This window comes from Aedes albopictus, chromosome 2, assembly GCF_035046485.1.
Source record: "Aedes albopictus strain Foshan chromosome 2, AalbF5, whole genome shotgun sequence".
Classification (NCBI taxonomy): Eukaryota; Metazoa; Arthropoda; class Insecta; order Diptera; family Culicidae; genus Aedes; species Aedes albopictus.
The window spans coordinates 168446436-168472120 of record NC_085137.1 but is presented as its reverse complement, the minus strand read 5'-3'; the positions used below and the strand labels follow the sequence as shown (position 1 = coordinate 168472120).

At 39.0% G+C, this 25685-nt stretch overlaps 1 protein-coding gene across 1 annotated transcript in view; it reads left to right on the top strand.

Annotated features, from left to right (window-relative positions):
• The window catches only part of LOC109398676 (netrin receptor unc-5), a 611474-nt gene that overhangs the window by 551514 nt on the left and 34275 nt on the right, over positions 1-25685 (top strand). The window contains exon 9 of the mRNA XM_062850694.1: positions 22404-22725. Coding sequence (XP_062706678.1) covers positions 22404-22725 — 322 coding nt within the window. The remainder of the gene's footprint in view (positions 1-22403; positions 22726-25685) is intronic.

Here is a 25685-nt window from a genome sequence, read left to right as displayed (position 1 = left end):
GATGGCCAAGACGAGAGGTTTAATGGCTCCTACAGGGCAATCTTCAAAGATGTTGGAGAGAATCATTGAGGAGTTTTTTCCACGTCATGATCCTAGTCCTTGGCCTTCTTTCGTAAGACAGCCGGAGACTGGGGCTGGCGATGAGGAGAGGTTCACCGACGTGGAACTTGCGGGAATAGCAAAGTCCCTTAACGTAGGTAAGGCCCCAGGTCCGGACAGAGTTCCGAACCTGCCCTTAAAAGTAGCTATTACAGAGGCTTCCGAGATGTTCAGGTCTGCTATGCAGAAATGCCTGAACGAGGGAATTTTTCCAGAAATTAGGAAGAGGCAGAGCCAGGTTCTATTGCCAAATGCAGGGAAATCACTCGGAGACCCGTCGGTATATAGACCAATATGCTTGATCGACACGCCGGGGAAAGTGTTCGAAAAAATTATCCTCAATAAAATGTTGAGGCACTACGATGGTGTAAATGGTCTCTCGAGCAGCCAGTTCGGCTTCTTGAAGGGGAGATCGACCGTAGACGCATCCTGTCGGTTTCAAACACAGCCGAGATAGCGCTCCAGCGTAAGAGGAGGGGGATTCGCTATTGTACAATAATGCCTCTGGATCTAAGGAACGCGTTCAAAAGCGTCAGCTCGGCGACTAGTACTAGTACGGGTACTAGTACAAGATTCTTGGACGTTACTTTCAGAATCGAGTACTAGTTTACGACACAGAGGTGAGTCGGAAGTCCTTTCACATAAGCTCAGGAGTCCCGCAAGGTTCCATCCTGGGTCCATGGTGAAATGGCAGCGCGCGTGGGACAGTTCCACCAAAGGAAGATTAACCCACAAGTTGATCTCGAGGGTAGATGGTTCGATTAACAGACGCAATGGGAAAGAAACATTCCCTGACCTGACTCAGATCCTTTTGGACCATGGTTGCTTCCGATAGTATCTACATCGTTTCGGTCATGCGGTTTTCCCGAATGTTCGGTATGTGCAGGTTTAGAGGAATTCGCGGAACACGTTTTATTCGTGTGCCCGCGTTTTCAAACAATGCGTGACCGAATGCTTGCCATATGCGAAAAGGATACAACTCCGGACAATCTTGTCTAAAGGATGTGTACACAGAAAAAAATATTCATGTAAAATTCAGCGAAAAATCATGCACATAAAGGGAATGCTAGAGTTAGTGCATATTTACATTAGATATCATGTAAAATTACGTTGAAATCGTGTAAATTTCCGCTAATAGACGCGTAAACGGTTGGCGTCCATGATGGTTTACGCGATGGTTGGCGGAAATTTACATGATGGTAATGTAATTTTACATCATATCCCATGTAAAAGTGCACTAACTCTAGCATTCCCTTTATGTGCATGATTTCTCGCTGAATTTTAATTACATATTTTTTTCTGTGTAGGGATGACGTTGGCTGGAATGACGTGTCAACGGCTATTACCCATATCGTCTTGGAGCTGAAGAGGAGGTGGCGCGTAGACTCGGATAATGGTCAATTGAAATGCGGTACAAGAGGTGGTCCAGGGGTTTGGTGTCGGCTTCGTAGTTCATACCGGTGCCCTGCGGTCTAAATCGACCCTTAAAGCGATTGACTTGCCACGGAGAGAACATCCTGATAGCGTTGCTGTCGTGGCGTCGGTCTACTGGGTTGGACCCGAGGTCACCAGTAAGGGCCGGGGCAGGTGGAGATCTTATTTTCAGCAACCTTCTGATGCAGCTGATAGGGTCTGAAGGGTAGTGTGCCTTCAGCAGATCAGATCGGATTGAACGTAGACATCAGTTCTTAGGACAAGTAAAACGACAAGACGAGTTATCAAACGAAGAATTCAGCTTGTTTCAAAAAGTCGTGCTTCATGTACTCAAGATCAAGTTTACCCAACCCATCTCTAATATCTACCTTTTCTGGTTTCCCTCGGGCCCATACAACATGGTTGATATCTTGATAGCCTGCACCACAGCTACAGCGATTGCTATCTATGAGCCCTATTCGATAGAAATGCGAGCCCAGAGAGAAGAGATTGGACATAAGTCTACACATTATCTTGATAAAATCTCGACTCATGTCCAACCCCTTGAACCACGGCCTTAACGGTGCTCTACAAAATTTGAGCTATGTACTCCAAATACCTTGTCCTTAAGGATTAAAAAGATTAACTTTGACCAGCTATAGGGTGAGATAATCTGTTTAACAATTTTAAATTTATTGTATGTACGTAAGACCACTTCACGGTGTGCCAAAAATCGTTATTAACAAATAAAAATGTCCACCCAAATGGCACCCGGCATTCGATACTATTCTAGTATCTCCTCTGAAAATTTGAAAATCTTTCATCGAGGGAAACTAAAGTTTTTTTGTGATTTGAAGATTTCGAGCCTTTTCTATAGAATTTTCTTATATGAGTAAATATGCGCGCACGGTGTGCCTGATACCGCTATTAACAAATAAAAATGTACTCCAAACTTACACCCGGCATTCGAAAGATATACTATTCTAGTATCTCCTCCGAAAATTTGAAAATGTTTTATCGAGGGAAACCAAAGGTTTTATTGTTTGAAGATTTTCCTCTATGTTCACAGAATTAGCTCATATACACTCCCGTTCAAAAGTTTGGGGTCACCCCCTCAAAAACATGTCATTTTTTTAAGCCCATATCTCCGCCAATTTGCGTCCGATTTCAAAACCCAAGGTTTCATTCAAAAGATAATAAGTCAAAGAAACTTTGAACATGATTTAAAAGAAACTTTTTCAAAAAATTTTGTATGTAAACTTAACCCAAAATTGCCAAATTTTCTAAAAAATGAATATATACTTACGGCAGTGTCGCTGGAAGTTGGGTCGACCAAATTTTAAGATGAGAGCGGTAATATGACCCATTTTCTATTAGCTTTCAACTGCTTTTTACAGAACTTAGCTAAAAAATCTAGAAAAAAAGTTATTAAGTAAATTAATCCTTGATGTCATCGACCAAAAGTTTGGGGTCACCCCTCAATATGATGTATCGGCCAAAAGTTTGGGGTCACTTTCGTAAAACATGGAAAAGTGATTTGGTGATATCTTTGTCATCTATAGTTTAATTTCAATTATTTTTGGCTCATTTCAAAGATAATTAACTAAATTTACGTTTGATGTCTTCAACTTAACGTATTTAACGATTTTTGTATATAAAAATGTTATGTAAAGTTAGCACATTTTACCACGCTTCGAAAAATGAGGCAACTTTACGTTAAGTTTTAGTATGCAAATTTCAACAAATATGTGTGGTTCAATGTCTATGCAGTAAGTATCATTCATTTTGTTTCAAATAAGCCAAGAAGAATTAAAATTGAATGAAAGATGACAAAGATATCAACAAATCACTTTTCCATGTTTTACGATAGTGACCCCAAACTTTTGGCCGATACATCATTTTGAGGGGTGACCCCAAACTTTTGGTCGATGACATCAAGGATTAATTTACTTAATAACTTTTTTTCTAGATTTTTTAGCTAAGTTCTGTAAAAGCAGTTGAAAGCTAATAGAAAATGGGTCATATTGCCGCTCTCATCTTAAAATTTGGTCGACCCAATTTCCAGCGACACTGCCGTAAGTATATATTCATTTTTTAGAAAATTTGGCAATTTTGGGTTAAGTTTACTTACAAAATTTTTTGAAAAAGTTTCTTTTAAATCATGTTCAAAGTTTCTTTGGCTTATTATCTTTTGAATGAAACCTAGGGTTTTGAAATCGGACGCAAATTGGCGGAGATATGGGCCAAAAAAAATGTCATGTTTTTGAGGGGGTGACCCCAAACTTTTGAACGGGAGTGTATGGGAATATTGTCATACGGTGCTCTTAATATCATAAACCAATAATAACACTGCTCGACAAAATTTAAAAAAAAAAGTTCGTATTATGAGATGTGAAAAAAGAGAACAGGGTTTTGGAACCCTAGAAGTGTCATATTGAAAGAATTTTCGAAAAATATTGGAACGCGACTTCACAGTTCAAGACCGAAGTTTGAATTGAGAACTTGGGGTGTTCAATTGATATACGCATTAGGGTTTCTAGGGTCCCAACCCCCTATTATTTTTTTCTCATCTCATAACGCGAACTAGTGTTGAACGGTGTTATGAGTTCATAATTTTCAAAAGAACAATATTCAAGCAACTTCTCTGAAAATTTGACAACATTTCATTGAGTGGAATGTCAATTACCATGATGTGAGAATCTAATTAATATTCCACAGTTCTACCTGTTACTCGAATACAAATAAAAATGTGGCACGCTCACGGCGTTGATTACATAAACTTTCTAAGAGTTTCACATCGTTTTTTTGTTTTTAAGCAAGGTATCTTGTCGATGAATTTGAAAACGTTTCATGGTGAAACGAGAGTTAAAGCGAATTAACTGCCCAAGGTTTTGGTGTTCGTAGGAAGCTTTGTAAATCATTGGTATAATGTTTTAAATATTGAAGCTTTTAAAGCATACCTAAATGCTAATCGTTTCACTAGTCAGCTTGTATACGTCATGTTACTAACGTGTTTGCCGTGAATTCAGAAATATTTCATTTGAATGATCATCAGTAGCAACAATTTTTAGCTTGATTTCTATTTCATAGGAAATATGCACACTACCCAACTAACATTTTCAGCGCTATAAGCTTCAGTCATTTGCTTTCTGTTGTGTAACCATCGAGTAAAAGCAGTCAACGCTGAATAAAAGGAAAGCTAGTAAAATATAAATCATAAGCTAATACACGACTGTAAAACAAGCACCATCCAGCTACCAAACTCGGTTTTCAGAAATCCACTGGGGCTGCCTTTACTCCACTCTATTCCAACTCCGGGAGATTTCCCGGAAGATGTGAAAACTTGAACACATCGAATATGAGTCCCCACTTACAAAACAGCTGCTACTATACAGTACAATTCGTTATACTGACATATCCCCAAACCAGCAGCGCTTTAAAGGCCGTTATGCGATTTCATTACGGCTAGAAGCTGTAATAAAGAAACTGTTGGTTTACCAGCACGGCTTGTCGGATGTAAACATTATTGTCAAAACAAACTTTAAGCGGGATATATAGCTACTACACAAATTCTTTACAGCTATCCATCTCTGTGCTGTGAAATTATTTGGGTTGCTTTTATTGCACTTTAATTCAATGCCGGAAGATTTTCCGGAAGATGTGCAAATCGAGTAAGAGTCCCAACCACTACAACAGCTGCTTTTATACAGTACGTTTTGTAATGTTGCCAAAACACAAAACAGCAGCGCTTCGTAGCCGTTTAAAGAACACTCTTTCAGCTAGAAGCTGTGAAGAAGAATCTGAAGGCGCAACCCCACAGCTTGTTCAAGGTAAACATAATTGCGTTTGACGTTTCACAAGCTTTTGCAGCAAGATGAAGTTGGGTAAGGTTTCTTGTGGCACAATTATGAAGCCTTGTCTGGGGTAAAACAAAACGGACTATTTTCTATGTAATTTATATATAGCAGTGTGGCAGTGAGGACATCATCGGGACCAGTGGATACGAAGATCGGGAGTTCGATTCCAAATAGCGGCAAGTACTTTAATTATTCAATTTTAAAAGTGATAATTCCAGTTCCACATGTATTGCATCACGGTATCCATAACCTAATTATATTTAATCGTTTAATTTGGAGATGCCGTATAACTATTATTTAACAACTGAGAAAAGGCTGAAAAAGCGCCTTCTCAAGATGTTATTCAGTTAGTGGTTACATAGAAGCCGAGAAAAGAGCTATGACTTGGTGGCATAGAAGCTTCTCGCACAGCATATACATGCTGATTAAGTTCGCCAGATTCATTGGTATAGGGCTTGCATAGAAGCTTCCATCTATATGTACAACATAGCAACTCAGCATCAAGCCGTATTGAGGACGCTTTGTTGACGTTTACATTCACAATAATGTTAGTTGGGTATCGCTTTGCCTATAAACACGTTAAAGACACCTACTGAGTTTTGTAACAGTATCGCAAAAAATGTGATATATAATCAAAGTCTTAGATGAGTTACAAAATATATATTCATTGCGAGGAATGATTAACATGAGAAATTGAAATAATATTCAATGAAGTTACTACATTTTCAATATACTTAATCATATCTTATATTTTCAAACCACTGTAATTTGCGATCGTTTCAATGAAATGTTGTCAAATTTCCAGAGAAGTTGTTTGAGTGTTGTATCTTTGGAATGATGTTTGTGAAACTTAAGATTATTTGTTTATGATTTGAAAAGCCATTGAAACATCCTATGACAATATTGCCAAATATGAGCTAATGCTATGAAAATAGAGGAAAACCTTCAAACAGTAAAAACTTTTGTTTTTCTCGATGAAACATTTTCAATTTTTCTGAGGTGGTGCTAAAATGAAATATCTTCCGAATAACGGGTGGCAATATGATTTATATTTTTATTAGTTAATAGTGGTTCTAGACACACCGTGCGCGCATATTTACTCATATAAGAAAATTCTATAGAAATGGCTCAAAATCTTCAAATCACAAAAAAACTTTAGTTTCCCTCGATGAAAGATTTTCAAATTTTCAGAGGAGATACTAGAACAGTATATCTTTCGAATGCCGGGTGCCATTTGGGTGGACATTTTTATTTGTTAATAACGGTTTTTGGCACACCGTGACTTCTAACAACCCCCCCCCCCTTCCCTCCGTATAAGGTTTGGAATATCCATAAAAATGATCACGTGGTTTATGGACAGCCCCATGATGAAATCCATTTTGTTTCTTTACCAGCTATTCTCTTATTCCTAATTGCATATTTGAAGAAACAAGGACCTGGAGAAGTTTTAATCTATGTTATGAAATAATTAGAATGATCAAAGTCAGGTTGTTCCTATGTTTTGAACACGTGAATAAGTAACATGGAAAGCTTCTCGCTGTACACAGAATAATATTTTGTAGTCATTAACAATAATTTGAATTTTATCAGCTGAATCCAGTGCACAACTTATAAATAATCTCACAAACTGAGCAAACTAATTCTGTCGCCGACAGTCCGCCAAAATAAGATAAACTCGACAACTTTCAAATTATGCCATCAGCACCATTATTCATAACGTGGCGAGGCGAATGTGCACCCCAATCTGGATGCTCGTTTTTCAATGCGAAGGAAGGATCTTCCTGGACGCGAAATGAAAAGCCCGAAAATCTTTCGACCGCAACTGGAAAGCTTCGTGGTTCGTTTGGTTCTTAATTTCGGATTCCCTTTTTTCCTCGGCCGCTGGACCCACTTTTCAATTTTACCCTTTTTCGCTTAATTAGAAAGTCTAAACTTGAGCCTCAAGTCGTGGAGTTCACATGAAGGGTGGGGGGATTTTGAGTGAAATGCACTACGGTGATCCGAAACTACTTACTATGCCATAATTTGCAGAAAATCAAGCAAAGGCTTGTATTACATATTACGAATAGATGAAGAAATGATTATTTTAAATGTCCTGTACGCGCATGATGCCCCATTTTCCCCACTATCATCCAAGATTCGTCCCGTGCGCACAAAAAGCACAAGAGTGAAAACTCATTTTCGTGACTTTCTGTACCATCCGAGTAAAAGTTTTCTTGGCGAACAATCCAATCTTGTTGCCATTTTTTTTCCTCCGACTCTCTACACCCTTCCACAACTGAGTTCTGCTGGTTACGACGACGCCTTTTCGAGAAGAAAGCTAGGGTGAATCGTCGTTTGTGACGGATTGGTTGTGTGCTGTCGCTGTGTGCACGTTGAAAGCCGTGATGATGACAATTCAGAAAAGATGATAGCTAGCTGGTTAAGAAGTTTTTTTTTTTTTGGTTTTTCTTAGGGCTTCGGTACTGAAGGTGGAATGGAAATGGGAAAAGATTGCTGAGAAGTGATATAATATTCTACTTAATGCAGCGCTATCCTAAATTAATTTGAATGTCGGTCGAATGGAAGAAACTTGAAATTAGCACTAGGGCGTCCGGAAAAAAGTTCTGGCAATGGCCGCTAGAATGACATGGTACATAAAAATATGGATTGTAGAGAGGATTTTCATCCAACTATAATTTTAGATAGGGAAAAAATCTGCTTCGTCACATGCGTAACCCACGTCATAATTATCAGACGGGAAATTATTACAGATATCCCAACTTACCTTTGTCAATGGTTCTTCACATAGAAGCAAAACAGTCAATGACAATAGCACTGAAAATCGAATAATTACGCATAATTTCACGATTCAGTTTCACTCCACTTACGAGTTCAAAATTGTTCTCGTTTTGCGTACGACGAAGGCAGCCTCACCAAAGTAGCAGCTAGCCGAATTGTTCTTCATCATCACTCAATTTTCACTTCGCCAGATTCACTTGTTGAACCAACTTTCAATTCACTCCCACAAAAGCGCTGTGGCGGTTTTTGGTGGTACGCGGTGTGTGTGTGTGAACTCCGAGCGTCATGGCAGGTGAAGTTGCAGTGAAGAATACGTTGGCATTCCTGTTTCCCAGAGATGCTGATCAGCCAAATGTAGCAGATATGGCATGTTTCATCAAAACGCTGAAAGGAGATCAATCTATGATGGAGACGGCATACAAGATTTCTGACGAAAAATCAGTGTTCATTCGCTTCAAGTGCCAGGAAGCAATGAACTTTGTGTTTGTGAACAATGCAAAGTCGTTGCCCTTCCACTACAATAGCGGAAAGAAAGTGATGGTCCGAATGTCAGTAGCAGGGAATACTCGCTATGTCCGGGTATTCGACCTACCACCGGAAATTTCAGACAACGATCTGGCATCAGTGTTTGCGAAATACGGAGCGGTAAAGCGTACCGTTCGCGAGCGCTTTCCGGCCGAGTTTCAGTTAAACATGTTCACCGGAATTCGGGGTATCTATATAGACATCGAGCAGCAAATTCCCGAGATTCTGCTTTTCGGTAACCGAAAAGGTAGAGTCTACTATGAGGGGGTGAAACAAGAGTGTTTCATCTGTAAGTCAGACACACACCTGAAAAGGTTATGTCCACTCCAGCGTGAGCGACGAGAAAATGATGAACAGCGATTGACTACGGCAGCACACGATGACCTTGACAGGGAGCAAGAAGAAGCAGACATCGAAGCAGATAAAATGGTTGAAGCGACAGAGAATAGTTTCGAGAAAAAAAGTAAAAAGAAGGTACACAAAGCGAACAAAACGGAATCGAAGCGGCAGCGTTCGTTGGATTCAGACCCGGAGTCAGCCTCTGTGTCTAACCAGGCACAGAAGAAGCGAAGCAAAGACCAACCTTCGCCTAGCGATGGCGGTAGCAGTGCGGTGACCGTTGTTCGTGATGCATCGCCTACCGAGGCTAGGTACAGAGTCGCAACGTACGATTGGATCGAGGATGAAAGCGAACGACGATTGCTGATTGCAGAAGATAAGGAGAGGATAGCCGTAGCCGCTGGTGTTCCGTTAGACCAAATAGTTTTCTTTCATGATTGATTTGTATTTCTTTGTTTTTAATATACAATTAATATTGTAATATTGTAAAACTAACAATAACGTATGCGGCTCAGCAATGTGTTATACACGAACGAGCCTACCAAATAAACAAATAAACAAAAAAAAAAGCGCTGTGGCACTTCAAAGTTGGATTTCATTGTTGCAAAATGCAGCAAAAGCTGTTGAATCAATCAAATAGGATATTTCAGCCAATGGTGAACCCTTAACCTATAGTGGACCCCTCCCTAGCAATAATTTTCAAATTTCCCGCTCAAATTTGCTTCTACCGGTAAACTTCCACCGGGAGGCCGTGACTCATGTTCCTAGACAGCAGTTCCATTTGGTGAAACTAGACTGAAAGCTATAATTTGGTAAATTTAGTAAATTTGGAAATGTAAACAAGTTGGGGGATCCACTATTGCCACCGATTTAACATGGTAAGAGAATAAGATCTACCCAATAGTGGACCCCACGGGATCATAAAATCATTATAATTTTACGATCATAGCAAATTTCAGCTACTAAGGGGTCCACGATTGGTGAACATACCCTAAATTACTTAAATTACTGTTCTGCCGTCGATAAAATGTAAACAACAAGTCTAGCAACAAGTTGTCTTCTCCGAAGTAGGATGCAAGCCTCTAGAGTCGACCTACTGAGGATGCAAGCAAATGTGTGCGTGGATTGTCTGCATACTAAACTACGTATTTCACAATCGCAGAGAAAGATTTCTTCGGTGCACTGTGATGACGTATTATGATCTGCTGGGCAAAAATATTATATTACAGCTTCTTACCGATTTTAGTAATAAATACGAGATGAAGTTTATGTTGCCAAAATGGAATGTTGCCAAAATCGGTAAAATATTTTTGTGGTTTATTTTCAACTTTTATGCGTATTTTGGCTTATATTATCAATATGAACTATTCACAAGTTAGTGAACGCTCTCTCATAAACTACGTCATGATTTGTAAAAATGGTGATTTTGAAAAAGTTAATGAATTTTACTTTTTTTTTAAGCAATGTAAGCCAAAAAATATGTATTTAACTGTAGCAAAAATTGATGTTGCCAAAATCGCGAAAAAATTGTGGCCAAAATCAAGTGTTGCCAAAATTGGTAAGAAAGTGTTGCCATAAACGAGTGTTGACAAAATCGGGAGTAGACAAAAACGGTTGTTGCTAAAATCGGTAAAGTACTGTATTTACAATATTTTGGTCGTTTTTCTAAATGGATGTACACTGTGGTGCATAAATCATCGGACAAACGACGATTCTCATACAAAATGGCCAAGTTTGAGATGCTGTAACTTTGGGTTGCTTTGGTGGATTGAGCTCAATTTTTTACTGAGAACTACAAATTTGCTGAAAGGCAAAAATGTTTTCGTTTGGAAGTCTGGGCGTGCCAAGGTGTTGAAAATAGTGCAAAAGTGATCGGACAGCGGCACGTGTGTAAGTCGAAGGGGTACCGCTGTCCGATCACTTTTGCAATATTTTCAACAACGTGCCACGCCCAGACCTCCGAACAAAAACATTTTTGCCTTTCTCGTACACCGAAGTGTACTAAAAGGCTTTATTTAACTCAAAAAACGAATTTTCGTTAAAAGGCTCGGAGGGTCAAGTCACATATACCAATCAACTCAGTTCAACGAATTGAGATGATGTCTGTATGTGTGTATGTATGTATGTCTGTGCGCAAAACAAGTTTACTCATTTTTAAGGCACTTCCCATTGGCCGATTTTCTGGGTTATAACTCGAATCAAACCGGAAAATCCAGCCTAAAAATCCGGTCTAAAATCCAAGATAACGGCTCCAAATTCAAGATGACGGTTGTTTAGGCTCCAAAACTATGCAATAAAAATACAGGGTGTTAGGTTCCTGAGTGCAAACTTTTTAAAGGGTGTTAGAGGACCATAAATGGAGAAAAAAATGTTCTACGCATATGGTCAAATCTCAACCGTTACGTAGTTATTGAGCTTCCCATGTTTTAGACTCTTATTGCCTTAACTGGCAATAACTTGAAAATGTTCAAACTTTGTGAAGTTTTTTGACCCTTATTGGAAAGATTATTGAATTTTCTTTCAAATGGCATCTTTGAGTCGATTGGTTTAGTTAAATAACTAAGTTTTCTAGAGCAAACAGCTCAAAAGTAGTGTGTTTTAATTTATTTTTGTCAATTATCTTTGAAAAATGCGTAATAATTTTAAATTCTTTCTTAGGCAAAGTTGTGGCTAATGTTCCACTCTACAATTCGTTCTTTGACATAAAACTTCTATCTCTTATCGTTTTGTTGCAATTTTGATTTAAACATCGCATTTCTTATCATAAATTTGCAACTGTCATGGAAAGCACCTTTTTGCGCATGGTGCCGCACATTTAAATCAAAATTGCAAGAAAACGATAAGAGCTAGAAGTTAGGCGTCAAAAAACGAATTGTAGAGTGTAACAGGGGCCACAACTTTGCCAAGGAAAGAATGTTAATTTATTACGCATTTTTTAAAGATAATTGACAAAAACCATTAAAAATACACTATTTTTAGCTATTTTGCTCTAAAAAACTTAGTTATTTAACTAAACCAATCGATTCAAAGATGCCTTTTGATAGAAAATTCAATAATCTTTCGAATAAGGGTCAAAAAACTTCGATAAGTTTGACCATTTTCAAGTTATTGCCAGTTGAGGCAATAAGAGTCAAAAACATGGGAAGTCCAATAACTACGTAACGGTTGAGATTTGACCATATGCGTAGAACAATTTTTTCACCATTTATGGTCCTCTATCACCCTTTAAAAAGTTTGCACTCAGGAACCTAACACCCTGTATATATGGTATGGGTAAGATATCCGGTGTCCAAGCATGCGACCAGAATATACAATATGGCCGTCTGAAATCCAAGATGGCGGCTCCATAGTCACAGATGGCGGCTGTTTAATGGAGTTTTATGCGCTCAAACCAAGCAATATCGATATATTTGGTATAAGGCAGATGTCCGGAGATAAAAAAATGGTGACCAGAATATCCAAAATGGCGATCGAAAATCCAAGATGGCAGCTCAACATTCAAGATGGTGGCTGTTTCATAGAGTTTAGGCTCTGAAACCATTCAATATGGGTATATTTGGTATTGGGAAGATGTCTGGAGTGCAAAAATTACGATCAAAATACCCAAAATGGCGATCGAAAATCCAAGATGGCGGATCAAAATTCAAGATGGTGGCTGTTTAATGGAGAATTAGGCTCTAAAACTATTCAATATGGGTATATTTGGTATGGGGAAGACAGCCGGAGTTCAAAAATGGCGACCAGAATACTCAAGATGGCATTTGAAAATCATTATTGCGATTGTTTAATTGAGTTTTGGGCTCTAAAACCGTTCAATATGAGCATAGCTGGTATGCAAGAGAAGTCAAAAAATGGCAACCAGAATTTCCAAGATTCCGGACTTAAACCCAAAATGGCGGCTCAAAGTTCAAGATTGCGGTTTTTTTTCAAGAGTTTGAGGCTCAAATATCGAGAGCCAGAAAAACGATATGATTTCTGTTGCTATGAAACGGATATCTGTTAAACGTATGAATGTGCGATATCCATCAACATGTCACTTGAGTTTTGTTGAAATGGGTTTTTGAAGGCACGAGAAAGGCGCCATCACCGCTAGGGTTTTTTACTTCGCCAAGGCCTCCGAACGAAAACATTTTGTTCTTCGTACACGTAAAATTCAGCATATTTCCGTGTAGCTCAATCCACCAAAGCAAACCATACTTTCAGCATTTCTAACTTGGCCATTTTGTATGAAAATCGGCGTTTGTCCGATCAATTATGCACCACAGTGTAGATTCATTTCAATTTAAATGCTTTCTGTTCAATCGTACTTTGAACACATGATTCAATTTGGGTTGCGAAGAATTAGATCGACTTCTCGAATAATTACCTACGGTCAAATCATAATTTTAGAAGGTGTGCCGGGAATTGAATCCAGATTGTGCCCGAAATAGACTTGGATTAGACGGAAACAGAATTTGAGGGACAATCATTCAATATTATTATTTTAAGGGAATTATAGTGTTTTCACAGTATGTTTTTACGTGATATGGAAGCTAATTTATGAATTAGTAATTGGTACCAATCGAGGCATTTGGTACCAAACTGGATATTGGAGTGTAATCACTCTAGACCAACAGTATAAATTGGAAAATTTTCCAATGAGGCATATCCAATGAAGTTTGGACACTATTAACCCTCAGACACCCAACCCTGCCTTAAGACTCAATTGAGAATGGCATATGTTCCAGAACTAAAAATGAACTTTTTCTCAAAATTATCCACAAATCAAAGAAAATAAGAATGTCCGATTTTTTTATCTGTATTAACGAGATTTTTAGCCCTTGGCTAGTTCATCTCGGGACCCACGCTTTACTTCCCTTCCGAAAGAGGAACTCACATTTTATGAGTTTGTCGGGAGTGGGATTCAATCCCAGGTCCTCGGCGTGAAAGGCATGCGCTTTAACCATCACACCAGGTCCGCTCCCACATGTCCTATTGTTTATTTTGTCAATAATGACAATCAGACATGATGGTTTTGTTCGATTTTTCGTCATTCTAGAGAAAAGTGCTTTTTCAGTTTTGGATAATAGGTGATCCTCATTTGAGCCTTAAGGCGGTTATAGTTTCAGCATTTTTGTAATATTTCATTCAAAATGATAGCCTGATTGCTAGATAAAATGGGCATTCTGTTTCAAGACAGATGTGCAAATAATTACGCCACGGGATGCAGAAGCTAACACATTTCAATAACTCATCCTTCAACGGCACCGAAATCCTGCAAGAAAAATCAATGTTTGCTTAACACGCGATTTGCCGCTTTTTCTTGTGTATATCGATATGCCATTTTACGCATAATTGTCCCATGTTGTATGGGGTTTCCAATCAGCATGGGTCAGCTATGCGTAGAACCGTGCTCTTGGAAAGCTTATCCCGCTAGCCAGCTGAAGACAGACCCTTTCCATTTCCTGTGGTGAATCTAGATCTACGCAGCTCAGCTTGAACTCGGTCAGCAAATACACCGCCGCTTCTCAGTCCAGTCACTCTCTAAAATAAAAGCTCTCATTTTTGAGTAGCGTCCATGCCGCACAGGGACTGTGTTGGAAACACACATTTTTTTAAATTGCTCGCACTCTCACATTTTTGCAAAATATCAATATTTTTCGGTATTTGAAGGTGGTTTATAAACCCAGTGAGGTTGCCATGTCGAAATTATTGCAAAATACATGCTCATATAAGCGTACGAGTAATTTAAAAAAAATGTGTGTTTCGAACACAGTCATGTGCGGCATGGATGTTTACTAAAAATGTGCAGGCCGAACACATTTTTGAGCGTAGCCGTTTTTGCGTGCAGTGGTGGAATCCCAACTCCCCGTGAGCTTGAATTTATGGCTCCCGTCTCCGAACGGCCAGCGAGATCATAACTCTAATGAGCATGCTAAGGCATGGTTTTATGGCCGAAGAGAGCGGCTTCTTGATTAAATTATTAATGAGTTTTATCTATGCTAATTTGTGAAACATCGTCGACATTCTCCACTGGTGGATTTCGAGAAGCAGCAGTTTATTGTGGTCAATCATCAACGCGCACACCGTGTGGATTAACCGCGAAGTTCCTTATTTGGGAGGATCGATCATCACCATTCTCGCCCCATCGCGTCCGTTCGGCCGTCGTCACCCGGATCGAATCGGGCTGCGCAGGAACAAAATCTCCTAATACGTTTTATGACTTTTTAAGTGGTGTGGCAGTAGACTGAGGGATTGAATTAATTTGGCAATTTCGGGTTGTAAAATTCGAAATGGGCGCGAAATGGTTACGGTCCATTATTGGTGGAATGGAAGGTCGATGGGCTTCGGCTGGGCTGCGGTGCACTTTGATCAAATAGGTACGATTCCATAATTGGAATGATGAACAAATTTGTCCATTACCTAAATTGCATAATACTCGTATGGTTTCGCGCAGCCGACAACAGAAATCGATCTGATTGATAACGTGTGTGGCAGCACTACATCAATCAATAACGCGATAATTGAATGGATTTGACAAATTCCAATTAGGTGATATAATTTACACACGGTGCACAGAGTGGCTACTTTGAAACTACTTCAAACCGGTGTGTGTAGCTAATGTCCACTTCAAGTGCCGTTTCGAAAGCCATTGAAGATGGCATCGTCGTCGGTTGAGGCGGCCTAATCAACAAGACAAATAGCCATTTAATATGGTTCACAAAGTGCCTTTCAAGTTTCGAGTGCGGATCATTCGGTCCGGCTCAAGCTGCGATCCCTTCTCCAATAAAACTTTGCTCGAAATATGTTAATGCCGAGCTGTTTATGATTTATTGCAGCCCATTCCTACCGTGTGTATGCGCCTCTACCTCAACACCGACTGTGTGTATTTTTCCTAGCTGTTCCTAGCCCTTTCTGATGCGGTGCCATAACAGTTCTACAACTTGTACCAATCTGCTAATTGTCTGGACCCTGGGACTATATTTCATTCCCGAAAGGTGGTAAATTAGCATTCTCTCGGTCGCGCAAGCTCGTGTCTTCCGTGTGTTCTGGGACCGGGACGACGACGATGGTCAGACTGGGCATAAATCGTAGGTCTGCCTCTCGCTCTGTGGTCCGTATGGGTTCTACATTCTGTCTAGTTGTAGTTGCGTGTGACAGCTAAGATGCAATAAATCAATTTCTCAAAAAGGATTACCCTACCCATCTTATCCCGATGAAAAGCGAGCGGGCTACCACCCCCCATCAACATTTACGTATATGTATCTATTGATTGAGAGCTGTTCAAAATAAGCAAGAGTTGAAAAACGGAGTGAAGCTGATGAAGGATGTGACTTTGATTTAGTAGTTTATCGCATACAGGGAGGATTCCATTATGACGAAATGGTACCAAGAACATGACAGTGGAACATTGTGACAGGGTGAGGCGATAAATTTGAGATACTATAACAACATTTACAAAGGAGAGCAACACAACAATACTTACTTTGTTCTGGTGTTTTTTTTTTCTTATTTGACAGCAAATAAATATTTCTTGGATTTATTTAGTTCAACCTTGAAAAAAACAACTCCATATCAATTTTAGAGCGGTAATTTTATAATTGTTTTGACTGTAAACTTAAAGTGTTGAATTCTTTGAACATTTAGGATTGTTCCTACTACCCCGGTTCCTTGGCAGACAACAACGTCCGCGACGAATTACGAAAGCGCATCATCAGTAGAAATTCTGGCATTTATGAGCTCTACAAGAAATTGTTATTAAAAAAGATTCACCTGCGCATAAAACCGTACGAAACACTTATAAGATTGGTGATCATCTACGGACAAGCTCTTGGAGGAGTCAAGCGAGCGTGCTAAGGACGACCTAGGATAAAGCTTATGTAGGAGAACGGTGAGTGCTGAAGAAGGGAGATCGCTTTCCGAAGATTGTCAAACCCGGAAGGATACGGTGGGCAGGGCATGTTGAATAGCAAAATCCTAAAAAAACTGTGCTTGTAAGAGATCTAGATTCGACTAGCTAGGCTTATTGAAGTTCATAAAATATCAGCATAGACCATATAGCCGAGGCGGTAAACGCACGGGTATTCAGCATGACCATGCTGAGGGTGACGGGTTCGATTCCCGGTCGGTCCAGGATCTTTTCGTAAAGGAAATTTCCTTGACTTCCTTGGGCATAGAGTATCTTCGTGCCTGCCACACGATATACGCATGCAAAATGGTCATTGGCAGAGGAAGCTCTCAGTTAATAACTGTGGAAGTGCTCATAGAACACTAAGCTGAGAAGCAGGCTTTGTCCCAATGAGGACGTTACGCCAAGAAGAGAGAGAGAGACCATGAAATACTGATGAGATACTCAGGATTATCCAAACTGTTCTGTAATTCGGAAAATGGTATCTGAAGCTGTGATGATAGTTTTTTTTGTTATAACTCGATTATGCAACATGACCGCCCGATATGAGGACAGCAGACTATGTACCGCTAAAGTTTACAGTGAAATTAACTACTGTAACTGCTGCAGATCTCAAGAATTAAGATCTTAGAACAACCTGAATATCGTTAAAGTAGTTAGGCCCATATAGCCAGTGCAATCAACGTATTCCATCTACTTCACCCAGTATTTCTTTCCAACTATTCCTTGAAGGGTTTCTGCGGCAATTTCATCGGGCAAGGTAAATACTTACCTTGCTTTCAAGGACATCTTTTACGATTTATCTAGCAGTTACTTCAAATATTTCTACAAAAGTTTCTATAAGATTAACTTCAGGTTTTTTTTTCAGGGAAAGCTTCAGAAGTTCTTCTAAGCATTGATTTAGGAATACTTACAATATTTCCTTCAGGAAGTTTTCAAGAAAACCTTCAGGAATTCCTGCAAGGATTTTTTTTAGGAATTTCTTCAACCATTTGTCCAGGAAGATTCAAAAGATGAAGCCAAGGATTCCTTTAGAGATATCTTCAACTAGCAACCTTGCAGGAGTTCCTCATGGAAAATATCTTTCATGAATTTCGGAGATCACGCTTGAAGCCATACCTGAAAGGATCCTTGGGAGATTTTCTAAAAGAATTTTGGAGGAATTCCCCAAGGAATCCTTGTAGAAATGTTTGCAAGAATTTTTGAAGGTATTTCTAAAGGAATCTTTGAAGAATCATTTAGATGAATTCCAAGATGTATTCGGAAAAAATCATTGGGTTGATTTTGGAGGTATATTTGATGAGATTCTCAAAGGATTACTACAATACTAGGAAGTAGTACTAGAAGTACTAGGAGTACTTTGAGGATTTATGTAAAGGATTCCAGAAGAAGTTTTGATGAAAAGCCTAGCTTATTTCTCAAAGAAATTAATGGCGAAAACCTCAAAGAATTTCTCTCAATTTCTTTGAAGCAAATCAAAAAGCAAATCTTCAAAAAAAAATCTTATATATTTTTTTGGAGGAATTTCTACAGGGCCCCCTGAGAATATTTCTGCAGGAATCCTTTGGGGATGAATGTGTTCATCCTTGTAAGGTTATCTGAAGGGAAACTTTGAGAAAGCCCTGAACGAATCTTTGTAACGTAGCTTGGAAAAATCCTTAGAGAAAAAGATCAAATCTTCACTGGACTTTTTTTTAAAGGATTCTTGGACGAATAGTGCAAAAGGACTTGAAAAAATCGCCTAAGGAATCTTTGGATCATTCCCTACAGCAATTATTGGAAGAATTTCTGAAGAAATCCCTGCAAGTATTACTAAAAAAAATGCTTGAACAAATTCGTAAGAATTCCTTGAAAGGACTTCAAGAAAAACTGCTTGATACATTGCAAAAGGGATTCTTAAAGAAATTTTTGAAAATCCTGAAGGAATTCCTAAAAGATTCCTCTGGAAATTAGCTGAAGTGATTATATGAAATAGCCCCAATGGAATCGGAGGAGGAAATATTTAGGAAACTTTATGGAATTCTTGGGAATACATATTACTGAAGAAACTCCTTCAGAAATGCATGGAGGAGTTCCCGAAGCAATCGTTGTAGCAACTTTCGAAGGAAATCTTGGAGGAATTTGTAAAGAAGTCCTTGAAGTAATTTCTGATAAATCGTAAAAGATATCCAAGAAAGAGTTTTTGTAGTTCCTCACTTGGAACAAATGCTTGATGAAATCGTAAGAAATTTTTTTAGAAGTTTAGTGAAGGGAATCCGAACAGCTGTTATCGCTGTTTACCTAGAGGTATCCATAGAATCTGAAGAATTAGCCTAAGTTAAAATTCACGAATAAAATAAAAAGTTACTTATCTTACCGATTAGGCTAAGGTCGGGGTGGCATCTGCTGTACACAGTAGCCGTCTCCATTCCACTCGGTCCATGAATGATCCATGATGGAAACCTTGGACGAATCCCTGTAGAATTTCTTCGAAGAATTTTTATGAGAATTCTCGAACGATTTTTTTGAGAGAATTCTTGAAGGATTTTTTACACTTTTTTATTAGAATTTCTGAAGTATTTCTTCGAAAATTTTTTTTAGATCTTTTTCAGTAATTACTTTGGAAATCCGTGGAACAATTCGTTAAGTAATATCTTAATCCCTTCAGCAATTTATCTGAAAAATAACTTCGGAAATCTTTTTGTGAATTCCTAAGCAATTATTTTTTCTGATTTCATTCTGCATTATTTTTTAAAAATTTATTTGGCAATTCTTTCGAAAACTATCTCAGTCTCAGCTATTTTTAGGATCTCCGATAGAAGTCGCTATAGATAACAGAAATAAAATTTCTACGACAATTCTTTTGAGAAATTGTTAGGCGATTCCTTTGGAAACTTCTTCAATCAATTCTCGGCAAGGCATGCAATTCGTATGGAAAATCCTCTAGTAATTCCTTTGGGAATAACTGCAACACTCTTCTGGAAACTTCTAAGCCAACTCCTGCGGGCATTGATTGGATAATGCATATGGCATTTACTTTGGCAATTCATTTGGCAATTCCTGTGAGTAGACAAAATCCATCAAATTACCTTTTGCGGAGTTTTTTCGAGAAATTCTATGGAAATTCAATTTTTAATGGATTTGATTCGAAAATTCCTTTCCATTTTTTTTTAACTATTTCGGAATTAGCTTCGGTAGCTCTTATAGAAATTTCTCGGCAGTAATAAAAAAATGATTCAGGTCATATTTTTTTTTTTTTTTTTTGAAAATCATGATTATTCGAAATTTTTTGGGCAATTGCTTGGGAAATTTATCAGGCAACTCCTACGGGATTTCAGCAATTTCATTGAAAGTTTCATCTTTTACTAATAAACCTGACAATTACTTTTGTAATTCTTTCAATAGTTCCTTTAGAAATTCATTCGAAAGGTACTTTGAAAAGTCCACAGTGAATTCGTTTGTAAATTAACATGGATTTTTTTGAAAACTACTCTGGTAATTACTCAGAAAATTCCTTTGGCAATTCCCCTGGAAATTTGTTTTGTTAATTCCTAACGGAATTCCGTCTGTTATTATTTTTGAAGTTCTATGAGTTACACTCTTGCGAATTAAAAATAAATCCAAGAATTTACAACGGAACGACCGAAGAAAATCTCAAAAGAATTACCTAAGAAAGTTCCCAAAAATAACGTGATTGTTAGAGAAGTTTACAAACAATTTTATAAAAAAAAAAAATCACAAAGCAATTCCTAAAAATGTTTTGAGAAATTTCAATACAATTTCTAGGAGGATTTTCTATGAGAATTCTTGATATAAAATCCTATATTTTTTTGAATGTCGAAAGAAGGAGTTCCTGAATCCATGAATGGCTTATTAGAGGAATTCCTGAAGCATTTCTAACGAAAAAAATAAAGCATCCTCTGGAAGGATTTTTATAGAATTTCTAGGAGGAATTTGAGTAAGAATCTTCGAAAAAAAATCTTGCAGGAGTTCTTATATGAATACATAAAGAAATCCTAGCATATTATCTTCGTGCCTGCCACAGGATATACACATGCAAAATGGTCATTGGCAGAGGAAGCTATCAGTTAATAACTGTGGAAGTGCTCATATAACACTAAGCTGAGAAGCAGGCTTTGTCCCAGTGAAATAGTTAGCTCATTTTGTCGATCTTCAGGGAAGTACAGTTGTACATCGAAGAACTGAAATTCGGAACTCCAGATTAGTGGAATATTTGAAAAGTATTTTGAGTCGGCCCTTTGAGATTCCAAAAGGATCGTTACTATTTTTAGCATATAAACTACTGTAATATCAATACGTTTCTAAGGACTGAGCTCCAGGACAAAAGGATTAGAGAGGACTTTCTCTATGTAGTGAAATGTTTACAAGACTTGAAGTTGTAGACCTAGTGGAGTTCGGCAGCCCTGAAATATCTGACAAGTATCTTGAAATGGTTATTACGACCCCAATAGTTTCACGAATCCCGATGGGTCAAGAAATTATACGCAGCATGAACTTACTGAATGAATTGAACCAAGCGTTACATTGACACCTATACGTCAGTGTAGAACAAAGGCTTTGATCATCGTGTAATCGCCTGTTTCGGAAGCAATTAGGCGCACCATTAACAACAACTTGTACAATCGCTATTATCAACAAATAAACTATAGCTACCATTTTGAAAGCATTAAATTCGTATAATCAAAGCGCTGCAGGATGTTTCCCCGATTGAAACCGCTCCGTAATGAGTGTGATTTGGACAAACTCTTTCCCCTCACGTTGTTCAGTACCAATCGGCATTAAACTCGTTAGAACGATACGTTTCTACGGACCGCCGCAATCACAGGAAATTAGACAAAGTTCAATCACAAAGTTACATCCGCCGCATCTTACCTCCATCCATTGCCGCATCGTTCTCTTATCTCGATGCTACATCGCATTCAACTAATGGAATTGACAGTCATCCGTACGCTCATCAACCGCCCCGCGCTAAGACTTTCCAACTGAAGTGGCTTTTCTAATGGCTTTAAGAAACTTTTACCAAACTCTAATCTACATCTAATTGGTTGAAAATATTCCGAAAGATGGTGCCGCACTTCCCCTGGTGGCGGCATCTTAGTTACGCAATTAAAGCATCCCCCGTTCTCCAACCCCGAACTCCTACCACCAAAGTCAATGTACTTTGGCTCTCGCCCACCATCCGCCGGAAAACTCCAATCCGGTTGCCATCTGGTTCGTAGCCCCATAGTGTCCCACCGCATGATACTTGCCATCCATCTGGATGTTACTATCTGGCGCACGCAATGAAATTAGTGGCCTAATTAGATTTTTATTACATTCCTTCCGGAATGGGCACGCAAGCGAAGCCCTGTGCCCACCCACGAGTCTCGACACATGACAACGTCCTGCTCACGACGACGACGACAAAGCTTCGCGTCTTCGCACATTTATTCTCATTTTACCCTAAAAACTTTTTGCGTCGCCATCTAACCAGCGGTTGTTTCTTCATCTTGTCTTTGCAGAAATGCCATCCGAGTACTTCCCGACCGAAAGCAAGAAGCTAACCCATTTTCAGCCCGATTTGACGCAGAATACGGTGGCCATAAATTACGAGTATCCCCTAACGCCACACCACCAGCCGTCCTCCCAACATCATCTGCTCCAGCAACAGCAGCAGCAGCAATCAGCGCACCACGGAATGTCGGTGGACAGGATAGGCGGACTTCAGCAGCAACAGCAGCAGCACCCGGGAGGACTTCACCAGAGCAATTCGCTCAAAAATTCAGTGCCCTTCCCGCGGTCCAACTCGGAGCATCACTACGATGTGCCTCATTTGTGTAATAAGTGAGTATCCCCTATTGAATTTCAATATCTGAGTAGAAGCATAAATGATCGTCCGCAGTAGCTATAGCTATATATCCTATAGGACAGCTATCACTACCAGGGATGCCTGGTGAAATTATCAAAAGTCTTCACACTCATTTCTGTATGCTATTTCTTGAATCTGTTTGGTTGTAACAAATATGAAAATTCCTCCAAAAGTGAAATAAAACTTTACTGTATGAAATCCTTAAGCAGTTTCTTCATACATTACCTAAAAATGTCCAAAGAAGTTTCGTCAAGGTTTCGTTCAAGATTTTCTTCGAGAAATCGTTCAAGTTCCTACATGACTCTCGCTAGGAGTGTTCCTTTAGGAATTGCTGAAAAATATGTTTAAGTAATTATTTTGGGAGTTTATTCAGGGCTTTTTAAGAGAGTTCGTTCATCAATTGCTTCAAAATTTGCTTTAGAAATATCTTCTAAAAATTATTTTACCAACTTACAGCAGCTGGTTCCTGATATTCTAAAAAAATACCCCAGCAATTTCTACAACGGAATTTCTATTGGAGCTTCTCAGCGGTTCCTTCTGAAGTAGTCTCTTGCGAAAATTCTCTATGCTTTTTTCCAGTGATTTTCTCCGGAGTATTTGCAATAATCTCTCTGGAAATTCTTTCAAAAAATTCTCTAGAAGTTCCTTCAGAAATAAACGAAAAAAATCAAATTTCGAAGACACAGTGTGTGTTTGATTGACAAATTGAGAGACAAATTTGTGAAAAAATATCACTTGTATTGATGAGATTCGAACCCACGACTCCTTATCTCTAGTCCGGCGCTTTAACCAACTAAACCACAGAACAAGTTACGATTCTGTGGAATAGAAAGTCAAACCGAATTCGAAGCACCACCCTAATCGGGTCCGTCCTTCACAACTTCAACTTTCTTTCGGCTTAAGCTGTCAATCTCCCATACTCTCGCGATTCGTAACTTATTCTGTGGCCTAGTTGAGAAATAGCGCCTGACTAGTGATACGGAGTCGTGGGTTCGAATCCCACCAAAACAAGTAATAATTTTCTCATAAATTTATCTCTCACTTAAACACATACTGTGTCTCGAAATTTGAGATTATTTATCTATTTCTGACATATTAGCCGACTGTTATAGCCGATAAGGGGCAATAAAATTACCTTCCTTCAAAAGTTTCTCTAACAGTTACTTCAGGAGTTTCATTGGGAAATCCTTAAAGTCTGAGATGAACCAGCCTCGGGCTGAAAATCTCATAAATAAAGACATAAAAAAAATCCTAAAAGTTTTTCAGGAAATCCAGGGAAAACCTTAAGGATGTGTGTTTTTTTTTTTAATTTCATCATGTATTTCTCTATTGAATATTTTAACATGGATAAGGATAAATTTCTGAAGGGAACGTTCAATATTTGTAGAAAAACTCCTGGAGAAATTTCTGCAAGATTGTTTGGGGGAATTCCTGAATAAAATCGAAACTGCTGTATGAATTTCTGAAAGAACCAATGTATTGGTTGAAAAAACTCCTAGAATTCTGCAGGGAAGAACTCTTCGAAGAAATCGTGAAGCAAGAGAAGAAATTTCATGAAAAAAAATATGAACATCTTGAGGCATTCTTAATAAACTTATTGAAAAAATCCTAGAAAAAATCAGAAAGAACCTGTGGTGAAGATCCCTTTGTAAATTTGTAGTACACCTTTTGACTTAACCCAGAAAAGGTTTGGAACATTCGGAGAAATTTCTGAAGGAACTTCAGTGGAAATTCCCGGAGCTCCTGGAGAAACTTCAGCAACCCCAGAAACGCCACTTCGAGAAGCTTTTGAAGAAAGTCCTGGAGTAATCCTGGAAAAATAGAACTTTTTGCAGAAACTCTTGTAGAAGATTTTGTAGAAACTTCTTGAAGGTAATCCCAAAAAACGCTTCAATGATCTCATTGAAGCTCTTAAAAGGTTGCAGATTTCGTTCCAGCCCCTTTCGTAGAGTGTGGCCGACCCACCTGTCTTTCGCGCCAGAATTTCTATTGCTATCGGCTTATGATGACATTGACGATGGAGCTCCAAGTTGGAGAACCAACTGTGAAGCCACCATACACGAATTATATACACTTAAACCACTGTTTATGCACATGGCTGGGGGTACGTAAATTAAAAATGTACATAAATTAAAAAAGGCATAAAATGAGGGAAATTGAGGCAATCTAGATCGTGACAACAGGTCTTGCTCCTATGGGCATTTGTTCCATAAAGTTCCCGAGAGCCCAGAAAAAGGGGTTCCAAGGACGGGGATTACGGGAAATTCAGGAGCATTTCAATAGAATTTAGGGGGTTTCAAGATGCTTTAAAGGCAATTCAGGCGATCTCAGGAGCCTTTGAAAGGCGTTTCACGGCATTTCAGAATAATTTAAGAGAATTTCAGGGGGTTCCAGGAGTATTTTAATGGCGTTCCTAGAGATTTAAGGTGTGTATGATAGCATTTCAGGGGCGTTTCGAGATATTTCAGGTCAGGGTCGTATCAGGGGGCTTCAAGAATATCTTTAAATCTAATTTCAGGGGCATTTCAAAGGATTTTGGGATGGGATCCCTGTAAATCCTCTGCAACTTCCTGAAACGCCTCAAAGATCCCCCTAAAACCCTCTCGGACCCCATGTAACGCACCTGAGACGGTCAGAAACTCTCTAAAACTCCTCCATAACGCTTCCGTAACGCCTCTGAATCTCGCCGAAAATGCTCTGAAACATCCTGAAATGCCTCCAAAAACCCCCTTAAACCCCTTCGGTCAGACCCCATGTAACGCGCCTGAGATGCTCCGAAACCCCCGGAAACTCCTCCGTATCGTTTCCATAACGCCTCTCGGTCCCACCGGAAATGCTCTGAAACTTTCTGAAATGCTTCCAAAATTCCCTTAAAACCCTCTCGGACCCCATGTAACGCACCTGAGATGCATCGAAACCCCCGAAAACTCCTTCG